The sequence below is a fragment of the Mauremys mutica genome, chromosome 1 (assembly GCF_020497125.1).
Source record: "Mauremys mutica isolate MM-2020 ecotype Southern chromosome 1, ASM2049712v1, whole genome shotgun sequence".
Classification (NCBI taxonomy): Eukaryota; Metazoa; Chordata; order Testudines; family Geoemydidae; genus Mauremys; species Mauremys mutica.
Genome location: NC_059072.1, coordinates 337219542 through 337239254, shown reverse-complemented (window position 1 = coordinate 337239254; position 19713 = coordinate 337219542). Strand labels below are relative to the sequence as shown.

Here is a 19713-nt window from a genome sequence, read left to right as displayed (position 1 = left end):
TATTTCTTTCAGTATAAAAACTGATGCCAGTTAAATGAAAATAAAGCTCTAGTTCTTCTTTGTACCAAAAAATCTGATGGCAAGTTTAATAGGACTAACAGTGAGTTTTATATGGCTCTTCAAAACAGCAAACTAGAGGAATACAGGTCTGTGCATAATGCTCATTATGAAGCCTTTTGCTTTCCAACAAACAGCACAGATTCTACTCTGATGCTGCACACCCTGGCATAATCCAATCCTATAGCATGCAAATCAATTTTGAGTTAATAAGGCATGCAACACCCTTTAACCAAGCACTTTTAGGATACCACGACAAAGAGTCCTGTGGCACCTTATAGACTAAGATGTATTGGAGCATAAGCTTTCGTGGTGAATACCCACTTTGTCAAACGTGTGCGCTTTTTACAGATCCAGACTAACACAGCTACCCCTCTGACACTTATACCACAAAATTCATTCAAGGAGTCACACCAGAATCTCTTACCAAGAAAATGTGATCGAGACCGAGTGTTCCACAGTTATTTGGACTCCCTGAAAACAAAGGGAGAGAATTCAGTTTGTTATACTTGATGCCAGTTAAGTGGCCTCTACAGTTTAAATTTACCTTTTCCCTCAAATTGTTATAGAAGTAGTTTTATTACTCAATTTGCATTACACAGGATGTGGCTCACAATTATCCATTTTCTACTTCCAAACTACAGTTCAAATGCTGACATTAAGTAATTAGAGAGACAACATGGGTGAGAATCTTTTATTGGACCAACTTCTGCTGGAAAAGACAAGCTTTTCAGCTTACACCGAGCTGTCTTGTGTAAACTCAAAAGCATGTCTCTTTCACCAGCCAAGTTGGTCCCATAAAAGATATTACCTCACCCACCCTGTCTCCCTAGTATCCTGGAACAAAGCCAGCTACAGTAACGCTACAAAATACATTGTTATCAAGTCTTTTGAAGGTATGGGACACCCCTCCTCCCCCATTCACTACAGAACCAAACCTTACTAACATAAACCTCTTTAAATCCTCCAACAGGACTCCACATGTACAGATAAATGGCCCCAAGTATGAAAAGCCCAATTTCCAAGAAAGTGATATGAAGAGACAAGTGGTCTTGTAATCCCATCTTCAATGAATTTTGACAAAATACATGCTGCACCTTATGTATCTAGATATTAACCTGTACTAGGGATGTAAATGTTTAAAAACAAGCATGTAACTGATTAAAATTCTATTGGTCACCCAGTTAAGTGTTTAATCAGGGAACTGGGGCGGGGGGGAGTGGAGGGAGGAGAACCACAGCTGGGACACTGGGCTGAGTTGAATAGTTATTGGTTAACCTGCATCTAACTGGATTTCTTATAGAAAAGTATATGGTTAAACCACATCTAAATCACAGATTTTGTTTTGCTGCCCAAGGACCCCCCTCAACATGCTATAAACCCTCCAGGACACACCACAACTCCACTCCCAGTTTGAACCAAATGGGGGTACAAGGGTTTGTGCTTCAGCTGCAGGGCCCACAGCCTGCTGAAACTGGGGGTTATGGCCCCCTGGTTGAGAACCGCTGGCCTAGCAGACAAAAAACAAAGTGTCAGAATAAACTGAAGCAGGTGACTATTTTATGATATCTCAATAGAGTGGACCACTTTTGAGAACCTATGTTTGAATTTACCCTTCTATCTGGACAAAAAGTTCAAAATCATTTTAAGACAAGTTTGTTACAGGTCTCATTGTCACCACTGTAATTCATTTTACTGTGATGGAAGCACAACCTGTTACTTCTGTAGCCACGTTGCTCAATTCAGACACACACAGTTAATTGTGCCTATTCTTAGTGTGTAACGAGGCAGTTTCACCCAACTATCAAAAATTCTTCATCTTTTTAAACTAGATAGTCAACTATATTACAAAAAAAAACTATTCACCTAAATTAGTAGTCCGTATACTACTGGCTTTCTTCCCCTATTAGATTTAGCTTTAAAAGGCTCTGTCTGCACAAGAAAGATGTGTAACCTTGGTACCCCTGCAGAAAGTTCACCACCTTTGAATTTGTTTGAGCTGGTCATACTGTACACTAGGAGGGAGCTAGTTCAAATGGGTTTTTTATTGAAAGCCTTCCTTTAATATCTGTGTAGACCCAACATCTTTTTTACCCAAAGTAGACAGGGCCAAATTACTGCAGGCCAGAAGTAAAAAGATTTTAAGATGAACTGCAAGTACCTTGACAAAAATGGAAGTAATGTAATGTGTTGAATGATCTATATAGAGGCAAAGGGACATTTTAAAAACGCTTCAAAATTACTTGTCAACCTCAGAGCCTGCAGCTTGCTCAAATTGGCTCTGGTCTGCAAGAAGTCATTCTAGGGCACTGGATACCAGGAGCTTCAGTGGAACCAGCACCCAAGTTTGCAGAAATGCATAGCATACAGAAAGATGTAGGAATATGTCATTAGATGACACCTACTTAAGTGAAACTTGTGGGAGGGCTTCCAGCTCTTTTACTATATAGAGACTTTATAGTAAAAAAGATACGGTGTCCCTGTTCAAAACAAGGGTTTATTTCTGCTTTAAACAAAAAAATTCAGCTTTAAGTCCAGTTGAAGGTCATGCTCAGTTCTTAAACTGACCTATCCCTACCTTGACCCTAGCTATTTTCCTTAGTTTCCTCCCGATTACAAATATGTATGTTTCCTCTGTACATACCTTCTCGGTATGAAGATGATCTTCCTGACCGTGACTGCATTCACGTTGTGTCTCTACAGTCAGAATGCCATAGGAAATGCTCTAAAAAAAGGCAAAGATATTCTGATGCAAAATTCACAGTAGTAGAAAAATGTAAGTGATTTATAAAATACTGTATTGGCATTTCCACAATATTTCAATGGCAACATTATTTCACCAGCTTGCGAATAAAACAGCCTACTATTTAATTAAACCTAAGTGTTCCAACAGATATACCAGGTTTAACAAGCATAACAGCATGAAAACCAACGATGCCAGATGCTGGATTACTGTGGCACTGTTTTTTGAACACCTCATCAGGAGAATACTGCTGGATGCAGATACCAAAACAGTGCAACAGTTCACTTTAAAATGCATGGCTTTTTGGCAAAAGTAGTTAATTTCCCTAAAGAAAATTAGTGTACTCAAATGCAGTAATTTAATATGAATGCATCACAGCTTACCCTTTTCACCAACTAGCTACGTATTTCCATCCTGATTTCAATGTATTTTGGAAGTTCCAGAAACTAAAATGGAAAAAATGAAAAAAACAAACCAGTTTTCTAGAAGCTACCATTGTTCTGTTCAGCACAGCTTATATTAGTCAAGCATGAATTTTTGAAATCAACACAATAAATATTCAATGTTTGCTCACTTAATGTAAGAGTTTATATATTTAGCCATTATTTCTCTCATACTGGTAGGTTAACAAATGCCAGTCACTTGTTTAAAACTCAAGTATCAGAGGGGTAGCCGTGTTAGTCTGGTTCTGTAGAAGCAGCAAAGAATCCTGTGGCACCTTATAGACTAACAGATGTTTTTGCAGCATGAGCTTTCGTGGGTGAATACCCACTTCTTCGGATGCATTTGAGGAGCGCCTAGAAATAGACAAATTGGCTGGCCAACCTACTCAGAGCTTATGTTTTATTCAATTCCCCTTGAAATGGTAGGGGATACTATGCCCTTTCTAGCAGGAAAAAAAATGTTTCCACTGTCCAGCTGCTAAAGGAAACAGACTGACATAAGAGAAAGGCCAACAGGCAAGACTATGGAATTATCAATCCAAGAAGTTGGCTGGCTGTAGACATTTATGGTATTTGAGCAACTACATGTTTCTTCTCAGAATTTACTGTAGGAGGGTCTAACACCAAGTCAGTGTAACTGGGACTAAGTGCAAACACTGAATATTTACATTATCCATTTTAGAGACTGAACTTGATGCAAGCAGAGACTTGTTCTCCGGTGTTCATAGAAATTCTGTTCTACTGGAAGCACTTTCAAAGATTGTCCCTTCTGAAAAGTAACACCGCTCATATATTGATGAGTTGTGAGTTGCAAGAGAAGGGTTTATTCTTAGCACTTACTCCAAGATTTTGTCCACAGCATAAAACAAACACTGGAGATGTGCTGGGAAAAAACTTCTTAAACACTGTCCATGGGACTTCACTTTAATTGAAGGTAGAATATTTATGCACTGTTCAAATTCAGCTGGTTCTAATAAGTAGTTGGTTATATATTTGGCAGTATTTACTTTGCCCCAAACCCCTCTTCCTCCCCTTGCCTTTATAATCCTCCCAGGAAGCATTCACTTTTCTAGCCCCCTTCACCCACAAATATTGTGATTATAAAAACAAAACTGTCACCTATGACTTACAAATTGTGGCAAACTTAAGACAAAAGACGTTTTGAAGTGAGTGGCTGAAGCGGGAACTTGTGATGAACTTATCCTTATTTACCAAAGGTAAGTTCACAGCAATCAAAAGTATCAGGGGGTAGCCATGTTAGTCTGTATCCACAAAAACAAGGAGTCCGGTGGCACCTTAAAGACTAATGGATTTATTTGGGCATAAGCTTTATGCCCAAAGCAATCAAAAGGTTTATGGATTCCTCCAGTCTGTCCCTCTCAGTTTAACAGTACACAAACGGAAGGGTTTTTTGATGTGGCAGTAACTCAGAAATCCCTTGGTCACTGACACTACTTCACCCTGTGAGGCATACCAAAAGTCAAAGCAATCTCCGAGTAACAGTTTGTATTTTAAAGAATAAAATGATAGGAGTAGAAACCCTCTAGTCATTTTACATATTCTTAAATAGTGTTCTCAATTTGGGTTCCCCCAAGATTTAGTGGGTGCAATATATTATCTCGAGTAAAAGTCAGATTGAGAACATTTTGACCCACATCACAGCTATAGTTTACTCTATAGGCAAAAAGCCCTCCTAAACATTTCTCTATGGGCTATTTTTTCCTTAGGGTTTCTCTCCAGAACCCCCGACTGAAATGCCTGCAAATTCAGGTCACTAACCCTACTCTGCATCCTCCTGAAGCACACCAGCTTTAAGAGAAATCCAACTAAGCATGTCAATTTTAGAGAACTTAAAGGTCATTAGAACAAGTGTCATGACTAACTTAACTACAGTGGCACTGCCCCACTACTATATCTGCTTCCCATTTCCATAGCATGCCATTATATTACTCCTGAGGAAATTCTGCACCACTGTGCATGCAGAATTTGCACAAAAATTAATGTTTTTGCACAATTTCTTTTTCCTCCACAGAAATTGGCTGCAAAGCTGCTGGCCACCACAAGGGGATGCTGGACCTAGTAGAGTACAGCTTGCAAGTGGAAGACACTGCTGGAGGGTTCCTGGCAACTGCAGTTCTCAACATGCCCCAAAAGAAGGGGTGGCATACAGGAATCTCCACAAATGTCTGGGAGCCAGCATCAGTCTGTTTCTTGCTCTAGGATGCCCTGCAGGTGGGCTCTGGGGGGATAGGGTGTGAGTGTCTGGCCTCATTATTGTGCTAGGAGGGGGGAGTGGCAGAGAAACAGGAACTGGGTTGTTGCAGGGGTTTCCTTAACACCACACACACACAGCGAGAGCACGAACTGTTACAGACAGTTGCAGATAACTATTTTGAAATAAATTACCAAAATAATTGAAACTGACAGTTATTTTCACAAATAAAATATGCAATATTTTATAAAGTTTTACAATATTATGTACAGAATTTTTAATTTGGGGGGAGAGGGGGCAGAATTCCCCCAGGAATATTATATGGACAAAATAAGCCTTCACAAGCACTCGCTGACTGTGTAATATCAGTATTCCAGACACCTGCACAGGGGCTGAGTTATATCCTATGTATACGTAACTAGAAGTCACAGCACTGTGAATGTACGGCAGGGGTCTCAAACACGTGGCCCGCGGAGCTATTTCCTCCGGCCCACCAAGCGACCCGCACCCACCCCACCTCCAGACCAAGGGTGGTCAAATCTCACCTGCAGGACTGCCCCCCCTCGAGCCCCGCACCGCTCCCCGAAGCGGCTGGCATCACGTCCCTGCAGGCGGGCGGGGGAGGAGAGGAGAAAAGCAGAAGGCTCTGTCCATGTGTTGCCCTGGCTTCCAGGCACAAGGACATGGCTCCAGGAGCAAGAGCCTGTCTAGCCCCGGTGTGCGCTGCTGCCACCCCGGAGCCCAAAGCCCTCCTGCACCCCGCCCCCAATCCCCTGCCCTGAGCCCCCCTGCCTGCACCTCAACCCCCCACTGCATCCTATACCCAACCCTGTACCCTGAGCCCCCTACTGCATCTTACACCCCTTGTGCACCCCACTCCCTGCACCCCAACTCCCCTGCCGCACCCCCACTCCCTGCCCTAAGCCCCCTTCCTGCACCACAACTCCTTGCCCTGAGCCCCCACCACACCCCTCATGCACCCTCTAGGGGCAGAGTTGGGGTGGGGACTTCAGGGAAGGGGTGGGAAGAGGTGGAGTGGGGGCAGGGCTAGGGGCAGCAAGGGGGGGTGTCAGTGATGCAGCCTTCGGGCCAATGAACTAGCCCTCATGTGGCCCTTGTGGTCATTTGAGTTTGAGACCCCTGATGAAGGGCATATAAGCTAGTATTAGTCTGAGGGAACAGAACAGGAGGACAAGAAAGATTTTAGAAGACAGTAAGTTTACAAGAAATCTTAAGCTGAGAAAGCAAGATCTCCGGTTGAACAAGCACAGCAGCATGAGAACCAACTCCAGATGCCAAGTTATTGTAGTATATTGCTTTGAGTGTAAGAGTACCTGCATGAAACTGTCTGACCACTACTGTAATCAAGAGTTCCGAGTTCTGGTCCCATCTCAGACAGACTCTCTAATTTTAGCCAAATCATTTAATCTGTTTCCATTAGTCAAACTCCTTCTACCAAATCAAGTATCAAGTAAACAAGGTCATAATACATGTGATTTGTATCTTTTCAAAGCCATTCAGATAGTTTTTCAATTTACTGATAGAAAATCATGAAAAGGAATATAAAGAAAAAAGCAATTTACCTCTTGAAGTAGCAATAAACCAAAATGGTTCCTTTTTTTCTCTCTCTCTCTCTCTCCCCAAAAAAGGACAATTGAACTAAAATGCAGAGATGGAAAAGAGCCAGATGAAGTCTCAGGTTTTCAACATTAAAGATTAATATTTCTCTAACCAATACTTATAACAAATGTAGCTGTTTTTCATGGGACATTTAATCAGTTCTGTTCAGAATTAGAATTTAGTTCATTTGTGAATCACCCAGCAGTTGAACAGAAATTCATCATGTGAACTGCAATGTGAAGTCAGGTGGATCAAGTACTATATATGGCACCTATAATACCTTACCCAGCAAGGACTCCATTCCCAAATCCAGCATGAAGTTTTTCAAACCACAGTGAGGGGATGTTTGCCATGTTCATGTCTAGAAAAAGTTACGCAGTTATCTCAGACCAGCATTAGAAAGTTTGATACTACAGTCTAAAAATCTGTCTTTTATTCTACATAGCTAGCTCAGTAGATAAAAACAAAGCCACAAATTGTTATTTTGACCACCACAAACCAGCAGGAAAGTTCCTACCAAGATTGAAATGATTCAACATGAGATAATTACTTAAGAAGCCCAGATGTGAAGCCAACAAACTGTACACATAGCTAAAATATACAAGCTTGTGTTTTATTGTCAATCTCTCACCCTGTCCCCAATTGGGATTTTGTTTATATAATCTCACTCCAGATTGGGGCCCCTGAACACCACTAACAACTTAATAACTATGTCCTATATGTGCTCTAACTGCTAAAACCCTTATTCACACAATTTAAGAGATGACATTTTCACACATTTGTTAGATTCACCAGCACCGAGGAAGTCTTACGTATTAATTTCTTTTAGAAAAGACGTTTGGGGTCATTTAGCACTAGAATTTAAACAGATTGTGGAATGATGGACTGAGACTTCATAAAGAAGAAATGAAAGAAAAAGGTATAATTCTCTACCCAGCATTTCTACCACCATTAATATAGGTGCTCCAATTACTGTCCATGCTTACAAGTAGCACAACTCATGTTATCAGCTGTGGGTTGCAAAAGAGTCATTTTATTATTAGCGCAGAATTCTAAGTTTCTGTCCAAGTTAGACAAAAACAAAAGAATGGAGTGCTTCTGAAAGCGATGTGCTGTATGTAATATATGCATTAAGTTTCAATCACACTCTTCAATTTATATTACTATTTTCTATGGAGGCAGAAGGCTGTTCAGACATGATCTTTTTAAGCCAAGGTTGGGTGACAGAAGGCAATGTTAACCTCTGAACCAAGTTAATTTGATATTTTACCTTCCTTTTCTACAGATAGTACTGAGCAAATTAAAACCTCAACGCTTTATAAGAGTAGTAAAGGAGCTGCTCTATTTTGATTGCAACATTTACAATTTTCTCTCTAGACACTGCCAAACAAATCATATACTCACCCAAAGGAGACTGAAGTTATACATTTACAACCTAGATGATGCTACATCAATCACTTGCAATAACTGAAAGTTTAAGTTGAATGCTGAACATTGTTTGAAGTGGATGTTTTGTTGACAAGTGGAGCAGCATATGAAGATATGTATGCTCAGAGTCAGGGTTACAGCAACCAGCATTTACGGGATTCCATGATGTACTAGTTTTCTGATCTGTGTAGTATCTCCTGTACAGGCCCAGGCCCATCAGCAGCATGTTCTTCCTCCTCTTCATCTTCTCTGATTAGTTTTGCATGCTTTGCTTTTGTCTTTGATTTTTTCTTGCTTGGAAGTTTGCTGCTTAATATGAAACAGCTGTTCTCCTAAATCAACAGAAGATATAAACCTGATCAGAATAAGAGCCAATTATAATAAAGACAAGATTTGAAGTGGGATTTTGCCAATAATTTTGGGAGAGGCAGAATAATATTTCCCTCAAGAACTCCCCATGAGTAATTCTCAGACCTGTATTCCTCAATTTAGGATTGTTTGAGGTGGCAAACAAGACAGAACCATGAATTTTCAAATGCATTTTTTTCGAGAAGCAGGGTCAGAGATGGCATATATAATAGTCCACAGATACAGTTTAATTCTAGGAACAAATATTTAATCCAAAAATATTTTAATTTTGCTTGTTTTTTTGGTTCATTTGCTTTAAGATGCTACACAGAGGTGTAAAGTTAACTCAGGTTTACTCACAACTATTGTGGCACCAAATCCTTCTTGATCAGGATCCAAGTTGTGGTCATCTCCACTGAAATAAAAATGGTCCAGAGTTTGGTTAGGTTTATGTAACAGCACAAAATACAAAGACTACAAGTGGTCTTTGATTTTTACCTCCACAAAATCTTGAGTTTCTCTTGGCTTCAATGCTACACCACCTCTACCTCAAGGTAGAAAAAAAATCATACCGCGTTATAGGTGAAACCGCGTTATATTGAACTTGCTTTGATCCACTAGAGTGTGCAGCCCCGCCCCTGGAGCACTGTTTTACCACATTATATCCAAATTAGTGTTATATCGGGTAACATTATATCGAGGTAGAGGTGTACTTGCACCTACATGAGGATGCCACTCCTGCAAGAGACTGATCTCAAATGACACCTCCCAAGACAATTAGAAATTAGGTAGGACAAGCTTTCAGTGATATTACAAAGAAGAGGATAATTAGGAAGTAGAAGAGAGAAGGCCTTCAGAGTAGATAGAGAGTGGATAGGGCAGCCATGAAGAAAAGCCAACTGGCACACTGAAGAGATTAAGAGGACAGGTCTGTTTTAGGGCAGAGCAGAGAAAGCCAAACAGCACTGCTGTTACAGCCAACATGGGCCAAAAGAGGCAGAGGGATTAGGTTTGCCCAATATTACATCTGTGAGTGAACCACAGCTGAGCAACATATGCAAGGGGTAGTTGTAACGTTTACCCAAGAATCTTTAACATGCATGGTCTGACTGCTCTCTGGTTTTCCTTATTTTGAGCAGGATAGTCAGTCTGCAAAAAGTTTTCCACTCTTCAGCTTTCCACTTCTCTAAATGGAATTCTCAGAAAATGTAGTCAGAGCCACAACCATTACACAGTTTATACTTGTACACATTAGAGACCAAGGCAAATCCTGCAGCCTTTACTCACAAAACGAGGCCTCCGTCCAGTCAGTCACACTATCACTGTAACAAAAGGGCAGAAGGAGTGCGTTCTTATTCTTTATGAACACGTTTTTCCAATCTTCAGCCACTGTAAGTTACCTGACACTTAAAGGAACATACCAACTTGAACCACACTCAGTTTGAGAAGAGTTAGGAATAGATTTGATTGTGATCCCCAAGCATCCTTGCTAATGGTTATGGTTTTACATCTTCCCCTCATAGCTGGGTAAAACACCCAGGTAAATGGGGGTGTGGAAGTAGAGAAAGAACTGGCAGGGATTTGAAGGGGTTTTTAATGCATGACAGTGTTAGCAAGAGTTAGGCTAGCTGTAATTTTAATAACGCGAGATTTTTAGAAGCGAGGATTGTGTGAAGCGAGTGGGAAAGAACTGTGAGAGAAGTTGTTGTGACCTTGTGTCGATAATGAGAAATCAAGACTAGTGTCTAAATAGAAGTGAGAAAAATAAGATAAAGATGGCCTATGTATAAACAAAATGCAGCTGTTACATACAATAATAAGCAACAAAGAGTATAAATGCTTGCTGTAATTGTTTACCTGTAGAGACCCCTGCCGAGGGGGAAACCCTGTGTCCTAGTGCACTCTCTCCCTCTATTTCTCAAGCAATTGCATAAAGTATCTGACTTTGCTGCACCCAACCAAAAAGGTGAGAACTGAGTTTTTCCTCTGACAGGGGGAAATGACTGACCACATGAGAGAACAGCAAAACTTTAAATAATAATTTAACTGACTATACATTAGACTAAGTCTCTAATCTTTCAGCTAAAGAAAGCTCAGCTGTTATTTGCAATAAGTGTAGACAATTTTCAGACAAGAATGATTTTAAGTTGACTATTTCCCATTCCACTTTGTTCACTGAATGAAACATAAAATGCAAGAGGAAAAAAGACAAACAGTCCTCAGACTTGACAGGCTGCACTTCAACTCCCAATCCAGTCCCTATGCCACAAGATACCAAGGCCTTTTTTTTTTTTTTTTTTAAACTGGAGTTGGATCTTATGGCTTCCCACACAGTGATACTGCATGAAATTAAGGTGTGAACAGTTTCTCAAAACAAGAATTACTTTTAGTAATTTCCAATCCAGATTTAACCTCTCCTAAATTTAAATTACCAGAGTTTAAAGTTCACAGATCAAGTCTCATAGAAACATGTACATAGTGGATGATGGTCTCGCCCTGCAGTGAGACTTGGAAGACCTGAGTTGAATGCCCAGCTCAGCCACAAGCTTTCTATGTGACCTTGAGAAACTAGTTTACTCTGATTCCTCAATTCCTGATCTGTATGGGGATATACTTCCCTGCCTCAAAGAGATATTGCAAGGATAAATTTCCCTAATGACTATATAGTACACAGATAGCATTCACCATAACTGCAATGTCAGTTAAGGAAACAAATGGAAAGTGATATAAATACTCTTTTTTGGAAATAAGGGTGAACTTACTTTGTCTCCTGAATAGGAGAAATGGGTCCTTCGTCATCTATGTATTTGTGTTTCCGCATTGCCATACATTCATTTTCTAAATCCTCACTAGCATTCAGGTTTTTTAAAGCCTTTTTGAGATGTTCTTCACATTTGACCATCTTAATGTATTGGAAATATCCCTTTAAAGCTGCTTGCTAAGAAGAAAGACAGATTTCTTGTTACATTATGCAAGACCTTGAAAATCAGTGCCATTATTAAGACAGACTACATGTTTATTTCTGACTTCTAATACCAAAGATAGACCCTTCAGCATATATTTAAAGTGTGCTATACAGCAAATCAGTTTCAAGAATTTAGTACCGATAAATTATGCTGTCAAGTAATCTGCATACAATCTCATCTATAATGTTGTACTGAAAGTGTGAATTTAATTCACTGTACTCTGACCAAATTAGTCAGTGGTTAAGTGCAAAAGCACAATAGTTATCATATGGCAACTGCCATTTGTTTGTTCTGCATCTAGAAACTACTCCAAGTATATAAAAAACAAAAAACCTCACCTCATATTCAGAAATCATTTTCATGGGGATATGTTTCCTTCCATATTCTTTTTCCACAAAAGGAAACTGAAAGCCTCTGTCTAGAAGTCTTTTTTTCTGCTCTTCTGGTGGAAGAGTTAGTCGTGGTCTCCCTCTAGGTTTTCCTGTGCTCTTGTACCTCTTCTCTCTCTCTTTTGGTTTCTCCTTACATCTTTGATGTGCTTGTCTCCTATACTTCCTCCTCAAGTGATAGTCAAAACTGGCTTTTAAATTGAGTGCAGATCTAGACAGCCCTGGGGATTTGGCCAACTTTAATGGAGACCCAGAGTCTAGAGAGGATTCAGTCAAAGTGTCTCTGTCTAATGTATTTGCTGGAGAGTTTACCAATTGTCTTGTTGAACTTCGAGCTGCCGGTGTACTGTTACACTCATGTTGGATCAAGCTGCTAGTAGAATCAGAAAGGTCACTATGATAACAAAACGAGAGTAAATGGTTAACTTTTCTGAAAGCACAGTTGATGTTTCTGATAAAATTACACACTGACTACAAAGAATTCTCCCAGTATCAAACAAAAGCTTTGGAGTGATTAGGTGTCTATGGTGATTACTATTAAATTTGATTAAGTATGGCCCTTAGATACCTAATGCACTAGATCAGTAAACATGCATCTTAATTTCAGGTGAAGCCACAAAGGAGTTAAGGAGAAAGTTGGCTTACAAGCTATGCAAGATTCTTTACTGAAAAAAAAATCACTGAGTTCTAGTCTCAAAAGGGTAGTAGGCAAAATGTCAAATATTCAGAAGCTGGGACTGGACAACAGGAGAGATCATTCAATAGTTGTCCTGTTCTGTTCATTCCCCCTGAAGCATCTGGCACCTGCCACTGGGCTAGATGGACCATTGGCCTGGCCCACTATGGCCTCTCTTATGTTCATATTCTTTGAATGAATACAGTGCCTTTCAGAGATTTCAAAGCTTTATAGGTGTGAATTAAGCCTCCATGCCACTGAGGCAGGGAAATGTATTACAGATGGAAAACCCTATTAAGACAGAGTGGGTTTACAACTTGGCTATGGTCATATAGGAAATCTGACAGCCACAAAAAACTTACTTCCCATACCCATGCTTTAACCACAAGACTGCTCTCCTTCTTTGGAAAGTCTGTTTAGTACCAGTTTGACTTCATATGGATTGGAAATTGAATGGCAATTTGCTGTAACAGATGTCTGCTTGAAATGAAAGAACTCTAGCAGAGGTTCTCAAATGTTGTCATAGTGAGCCATCTAAGGGGAGTAGGGGAGGAGAATCAACTGCAGCTCCCTACAGGTGCACAGGCAGGGAGCAGGCCCCCACCCCCTGACCAGCTTCAGGGACCCCACATCATCACCTCCTCCTTAGCATGGGCAAACAAGCTGTTCCCAGCGAGGAAGGCAGCATCAAGAGCTCCTGCAGAGCTCAAGAGCCCGCTTTTGTGACCTGTGTGAAATAAATTGGTCCCAATCTAGTTCCAGGACCCAGGAGAGTTGGGGCAAACAGTATGTTCTCTTATTCTTTTTGTATAGGATACCTATATACCACAATGGACGGAGATGTGAGGGGCTGGCAGATGTTTTATACAAGCAAGAAAGTACATGTGTGTGGGGAAGATCACTTTGTGCATATGTATAGGGCACTGTTGGGGGTCAGGGGCAGCAGTGCAGCTGAATGCCAAGCTGGAGGAGATGTGTGCCCCTTTCCCTTCCAGTGGGCAGGCACCCTCCTCCAGCGCATGTAGGGCTCCCTACTCACCATATACATGCTGCCGGAGCTCAGGCAATGGCCATGCAACCGGAGAGAGGCTGGTGTAATTCTGGCCCATAGCAAGGGATGCAGTGTGCATGGCTGAGTAGGACAACAGCTCCAGGCTAGTTTCTCCAGCCCCTCTGTGGGGGAGGGGCATTACAGCTGCCAGGAGTCTGTGCCACAAGCGGAGTGTGAGCTTTGGTCCAACCTAAAAGGAGCTGTACAAGAATGAAGGGGGACAGATGCTGGGGGGCAGGAGGGGGCATGTATTATGGAAGCATAGTGGGGAGGCAGCCCCGCCTGCTCCATCAGCAAGTGCACAACCCTTTCCCCAGTAAGAAGGGTTCAGCACTGCTGCACCAAGCCACTAGTGAATGTTAGTGTGCAAAAGGGGGAGACAGTTTGAGAGCTAGCTCCTCCCCAGGTGCACACTTACCTCCCTCAAGGTACACTGCAATTTGGTCTGAGAACCTCTTCACCACATTCTAAAAGTTTATAAGGCAAGACTTCTTGCCACAACCAAGCTTCTGCTTGTACCTTAAAAACTCTATATAATGCTCTCCTTAGCTTTTTGTTGGTTGCTACCACCCTGCAGAGAAAGGCTAGGATACTAGGGCACCTCCATTTCTGTAACTTAAAATTGGTTTAACCTGCTTACACAAAAAAATTAATTCAGCAGTAAAATCCTACTGTAAAGCTACTTTGAAATAATCCTTTGAATAAGCGGTTTGGAAGAAGAAGCTGGTAGCCCAGACTCCTGGGTTATACTCCATACTTGCAGCTTTGCCAGTGACTGACCTTGGGTAAGTCATCCTGTTCTTCACTTAACACAGCTGGAGAACAGCCACACTTCTCTATCTCACAAGCCTATAACAGATTTTTGCTGAATTCTCTTACCCAGAAGCGTATGTAGTCAAAATGCACAATGACAAGTGCTACCAAATGCAAAGTTTTACTCGCACTTTTGCACTAGGATTGCCTACACAAGATACAGGGTGACAGAATCAGATCCACTGTTTATGGAAGACTTTGGATGAAAGGAACTACAGAGGAACAGAATATTGGAACTGAGAGTCACTTCCTTATTACTCAAGTACAGGCACTGGACTGTTATTGGAAAGTTTAAAAAAAGATTACAAGGTATATGCAAGCCTTTAAAAAATTTATGCCAAATTGAAAAAAGCCAGATGGAATTTTAGTCCTAGAGCCTTAATAACGTTGCCTAATCAAAAGAGGTAATTCAAAGGCTAATGATATTGTTTAATAAATCATAAAAGCCATCTTAAAACGTAGGAGAATGAAGACTGAATTCCTGGTATCCCATCATCATATGGTTTGCGTAAATAAACAAAATTTGTCCCCCAAAAAGCAAAACTGGAAGGAAGTTAAGAAATAAGGAATTGTGGTTGGTAGAGATACGAAGTCTTTCAAGCCAAAGTAGAAATGACATGGGTTAGGACTTCTAGGGTATCCTAGATAACTATTTACATAGATATTTAGACTGTATGCTCTTTGGGGAAAAGTCTGCCTTCCTGTGTTTGGAAAATGCTTGTCTAACACATGTGGGGAGCTAATGAAGAAACAGCCCTCCCCAGAAAAAAATCACTCAAATGAACAGTAAAACCTCGGAGTTACCAACACCTCAGGAACAGAGGTTGTTCGTAACTCTGAAATGTTTGTAACTCTGAACAAAAGTTGTTTAAGTTGTTCCTTCAAAAGTTTACAACTGAACATTGACTTATGCAACTTTGAAACTTTACTATGCAGAAGAAAAATGATGCTTTCCCTTTTCTTTTAGTAGTTTACATTTAACAGAGTACACTTTTCTGTATTTGTTTTTTGTCTCTGTTGATGCCAGATTGTGCAATGCTGGTTCCAAATGAGGTTTGTGGTTGAATGGTCAGTTTGTAACTGAGGTTTTACAGTACTGCATATGCACCAGCCCAAGTACATCATCCTAAATAGAAGTCAGCAGGATGACTTGTTTTCATCCAAGATCTCATACAACTGACTCCAGTATCTTAAGCGATTTAGGCCATACAGAGTATGTTTTACCAGACATGTAGCTTGGGGGGTGGGGTGGGGGGAGGAGAGACTCACATCTCCGAATTGTCGTCATCCAGCAGAGCATTGGTCGGAACAGTGGTCAAGTAGGTGAAATATTTGGAAGATCTACCACTGGTGTAGGATTCCTGTGAAGATTTTTCACATACAGAATCTTTCTGTGCAGAGCCTAAACATGAATTCCTTGCAGTTACATGTTCATGCACATTAAACTGTTCTTGAGGAGTATATATTAGATCTTGGGAATCTTCAAAGTGGTCAAAAGCTGAAGTCTTGGCTTCATCAGCATCGGTCATTCTGATCTTTCAATTTGTTCTAAAATAAAAAAATATTCAATACAAGATCAATCACCAGGGGGGGTTTTTTGGTTACAAGTTACCTACCTTAAGTCAGCAGCTCTCAATCCATGGCCCAATTAGCACAAGGCAAGCCCACATGCCAGGATCTCTCCAGGTTCCCAGCTGGCCTCAGGCGGACAAGACGGAGCAAGCAGCCAGCCAACCCAGCACTGCAGGGGTCCAGGCTACCCAGCCCAGCCCGTGGCTCAGGTAACACATTGCAGGCCACATATGCAGCCCACAATGTGTAATCAGTTGAGAACCCACATCTGAGAGACTGATTGAGAAAACACAGGCCCATCCAAAAGGCTTGATCAGCATCTTAATTTTCTTCTATTAATGTCAAACTAGTTTGTACTAGAGTTCAGAATAACCATCAGCTTCACCTAATTCTTCACCTGCAGCCAAATAACTAACATGAATGGTGTATGCAGTGACAAGTAGTCTGAAAAACATTAGCATTAAAATAAGGTGGACATAACCCATCCTTTAGGATTCTGCAAAATTATTACAAATACCTCAGTTCTAAGACATTTTTGTTCAATAAAAATATTTAAAATCTTCAGGGTGTAGTATAAAATATCCTTCCTGCTCCGCCCCAATACTGAGCATTCAGTTTTTTTGGAGCAGTAAATAAAAGTCTTTGCAGATAATCACCTTATATATTGGCCAGTGATATTTCAAAAACAAGTTGTAATATTTAAAACTTTTAACAATATTTAGTTGTGTCCAAAAGAGTGTTTTGCAAACATCTAATCAGTCTCACAACAGCACTGATGTAGGAAAGTACACCTCTACCCTGATAGAACACAGTTTTTGGGAGCCAAAAAAAAAAATCTTACTGCATTATAGGTGAAACCACGTTATATCGAACTTGCTTTGATCTGCTGGAGTGCACAGCCCCACCCCACTGCTTTACCACATTGTATCTGAATTCATGTTATATCGGGGTAGAGGTGTGTTCTTGTCTTACAGATGAAAAAACTGAGGCAGAGAGGTGAGACATACCCAAAACAGTGGACAAGGTGCGTTGTAAGCAGGGATTAAAATTCAAGGGTGGGGTTTTCCAAAGCACCTGATGGAGTAAGGGGTACCACACATTCCATTGATTTGTTCACTTTCCCTCCACCAGGCATACTGGAAAACCCCATCCCCACTAGATCAAACTCCTACAGTTTAACTCAATAAGCTAGATACCTATGTAGATGTCAGGCTAATATCAGCAGCTAACACTGGCAAAGTGTGCCAGCCTTCAGCATCTGGTGTTAAAGGCTAACTATTGAAAGAAAGAATGTTAGGAGTGCAGAGTTGTGATGTCAAAGCGGGAGCCACACATGAGTTTGCAATCCCTGCAGATAAAGGGGGAAGGTGATGTAGGGAGTAGGATCTGCTTTGGCTAGTTTAAAACATTTAAGGAATTGTTTTAAGCCTTAAGAATTTTCCCTGTAAAGGGAAAATAGTAGAAAAGTGATCTGTACAAGAAAAGTAAACATCACTTAAGGTCAAAAGGCGCTTTTTCTTCTGTAAAGATACTTTTTACTTTCACTTATGATAGCTCAGATAATTTGTAACAATACTAAAGATTAATACTGGCAGTGTTTGCTACTAGATGGAGCTTTTAAAAAGTGTAAATTTATATATAGAAAGTTGAGTATTATAGGTAGTTACATAATGTATAGTTTATTCAAGACCCTCAGTATACAACTAATTTTTCACAGAAAAATTACTTTCAAATTGTAAGAGGGGAAAAAAGCTTCCTTAATGGTATTGCAAGCTTTTCTTTTTTTAACCCTGAAGGGCACATAAGATGAAAGACAAGCAGACTGGAATGATGGTGTAGTAGGCCAGGTGGAACATCTGAACAAAGTTGGGAAGTGAGACAGCATAGTTTAGTTTTAAAAAAGTGCTATCTTGTTTGTGTATCTCAGCTAACAGAATTTTAAGAGTTTTGAGTACAGCTCATCTCTTATTGCATCTAACACAATATTTGGGCCCTAACCTAGTTAGGGCAGCTACCAATCCCCATTGTTAAGTATGTTCATAACTGGTGAAAAATGTTTCCAGGGTCATAAACATTCCTATTGTTTGTACTGTTGTACCCAGAGGCCTCTATTGGAAACCAGGACCTCAATATACTAGGCACTGTACTCAAAGACACGGTCTCTGCTTTAAAGAGTTTACAATCCAAGTATAAGATGAGGTACATCAAGCGAAACATCAAAAAACAGAAAGGGGTCACAAGGTAACAGAGAAATAATGGGTAGTCACAGCTCACCAGCTGCTTAACTATGGTGCTTTCAAACTTACAAGTGTACACAAACACACAGAAACATAAGACATTTTCACACAGTTCCACAACACCACTTTTCTCCCTACCCAAGCTTGGTGAAGCCTGATCCCTGCTGCAGCATCCCCACCTCTCCTGGCATAGAAATAATAGTTAGGGTTAAAAATTGAACATTTGAGAGTTTTCCTAGGGTGACCAGATGTCCTGATTTTATAGGGACAGTCCCGATTTTTGAGTCTCTCTTATAGAGGCTACTATTACCCACCACCCCATCCCGATTTTTCACACTCACTGTCTGGTCACCCTGTTTCCCCCAAAAGCCTTGTGTGAGGAAACACAACCCTGTTACAGCAACACAAATTGATTAAAAAAAAAGACACCTTCTGAAAACTACTGCTATTTCCATCACTCTTCCCACTTGTACAGCGCCGTGCCAGGCTCTCACTGTACACACAGTGCTAATTACACCCACGTGTTGTCAGAAGCATTTGACACGTGAGTCAGTCACGCAGGTACAGCAGAATGAAGGACTTGCCCCACGGCAGAGCAGGGAACGGGGGAACCCAACACCCTCCCCTGCCCCATGCGCTGGTCACTCGGCGGGGCCGGGCCATTTTCCAGGTTACACTGGCTCCAAGGCACCCCGCCGGGGGAGGGGAAGCCTCTCTCGTGGGGTGAGCCGTACCATCAGCACGGGAGCGGGCCATACCATTAGCCAATGGAGGCGCCCGCCCCCCGCCGGCCCTGGGGCAGGGGGGGACCAAGGCCACAGAGACCGCCCAGGCCCTCAAGCCCTTAGCGGGGCTGTATTTAGACCCCAATAACTTGCCGCAGCTAATCGATGACCTCCTCCTCAGCCTCCCCCGAGGGTCCCCGCCCAGCCCAGGGGGCCAGCGCCGCGGATGGCACCGGATAGAGCAAGCGACCCCTCACGCGACTCACCCTCTGTCCTCCTCACGCTCTCTAGGCGGCCAAGGCAAGGGCTGCAGCAGGGCTGTGCGGCTTCTTAAATAGCGCACTTGCTCTCGCGAGACCTGGCTAGCCTGATGGGAAGAAGGGAGCCGGAAGGGGGAGGGGGGGGCTGCCCGCGAGCGCCATCTTGGGAGAGG

General features: G+C 41.5%; 1 protein-coding gene and 4 non-coding genes across 10 annotated transcripts in view; all 5 read right to left on the bottom strand.

The window, feature by feature from the left end:
• The window catches only part of TAF1D (TATA-box binding protein associated factor, RNA polymerase I subunit D), a 33848-nt gene that overhangs the window by 6615 nt on the left and 7520 nt on the right, over positions 1 to 19713 (bottom strand). For 2 of the 6 annotated variants that reach the window (XM_045019820.1, XM_045019862.1), the window contains exons 1-11: positions 19547 to 19691; positions 16016 to 16294; positions 12156 to 12600; positions 11614 to 11789; positions 9212 to 9266; positions 8480 to 8835; positions 7361 to 7436; positions 7039 to 7114; positions 3184 to 3246; positions 2702 to 2782; positions 485 to 531 (exon numbers count right to left, since the gene is read on the bottom strand). In XM_045019820.1, the coding sequence (XP_044875755.1) occupies positions 8674 to 8835; positions 9212 to 9266; positions 11614 to 11789; positions 12156 to 12600; positions 16016 to 16275 (1098 nt within the window). In that variant the 5' untranslated portion in view covers positions 16276 to 16294; positions 19547 to 19691 and the 3' untranslated portion in view covers positions 485 to 531; positions 2702 to 2782; positions 3184 to 3246; ... (1 more) ...; positions 7361 to 7436; positions 8480 to 8673. Of the gene's footprint in view, positions 1 to 484; positions 532 to 2701; positions 2783 to 3183; positions 3247 to 7038; positions 7115 to 7360; positions 7437 to 8479; positions 8836 to 9211; positions 9267 to 11613; positions 11790 to 12155; positions 12601 to 16015; positions 16295 to 19546; positions 19692 to 19713 lie in introns of those variants that run through there. The other 4 variants (XM_045019831.1, XM_045019843.1, XM_045019857.1 and 1 more) reach the window with 3 other exon arrangements.
• LOC123362344 lies at positions 1712 to 1847 on the bottom strand. Its single transcript, XR_006576442.1, has one exon. It is a non-coding gene; the product is annotated as a small nucleolar RNA SNORA1 (small nucleolar RNA).
• LOC123362341 lies at positions 2937 to 3076 on the bottom strand. The gene has a single exon (XR_006576440.1). It is a non-coding gene; the product is annotated as a small nucleolar RNA SNORA8 (small nucleolar RNA).
• LOC123362350 lies at positions 4003 to 4128 on the bottom strand. Its single transcript, XR_006576448.1, has one exon. It is a non-coding gene; the product is annotated as a small nucleolar RNA SNORA40 (small nucleolar RNA).
• Positions 7235 to 7305, bottom strand: LOC123362302. Its single transcript, XR_006576410.1, has one exon. It is a non-coding gene; the product is annotated as a small nucleolar RNA SNORD5 (small nucleolar RNA).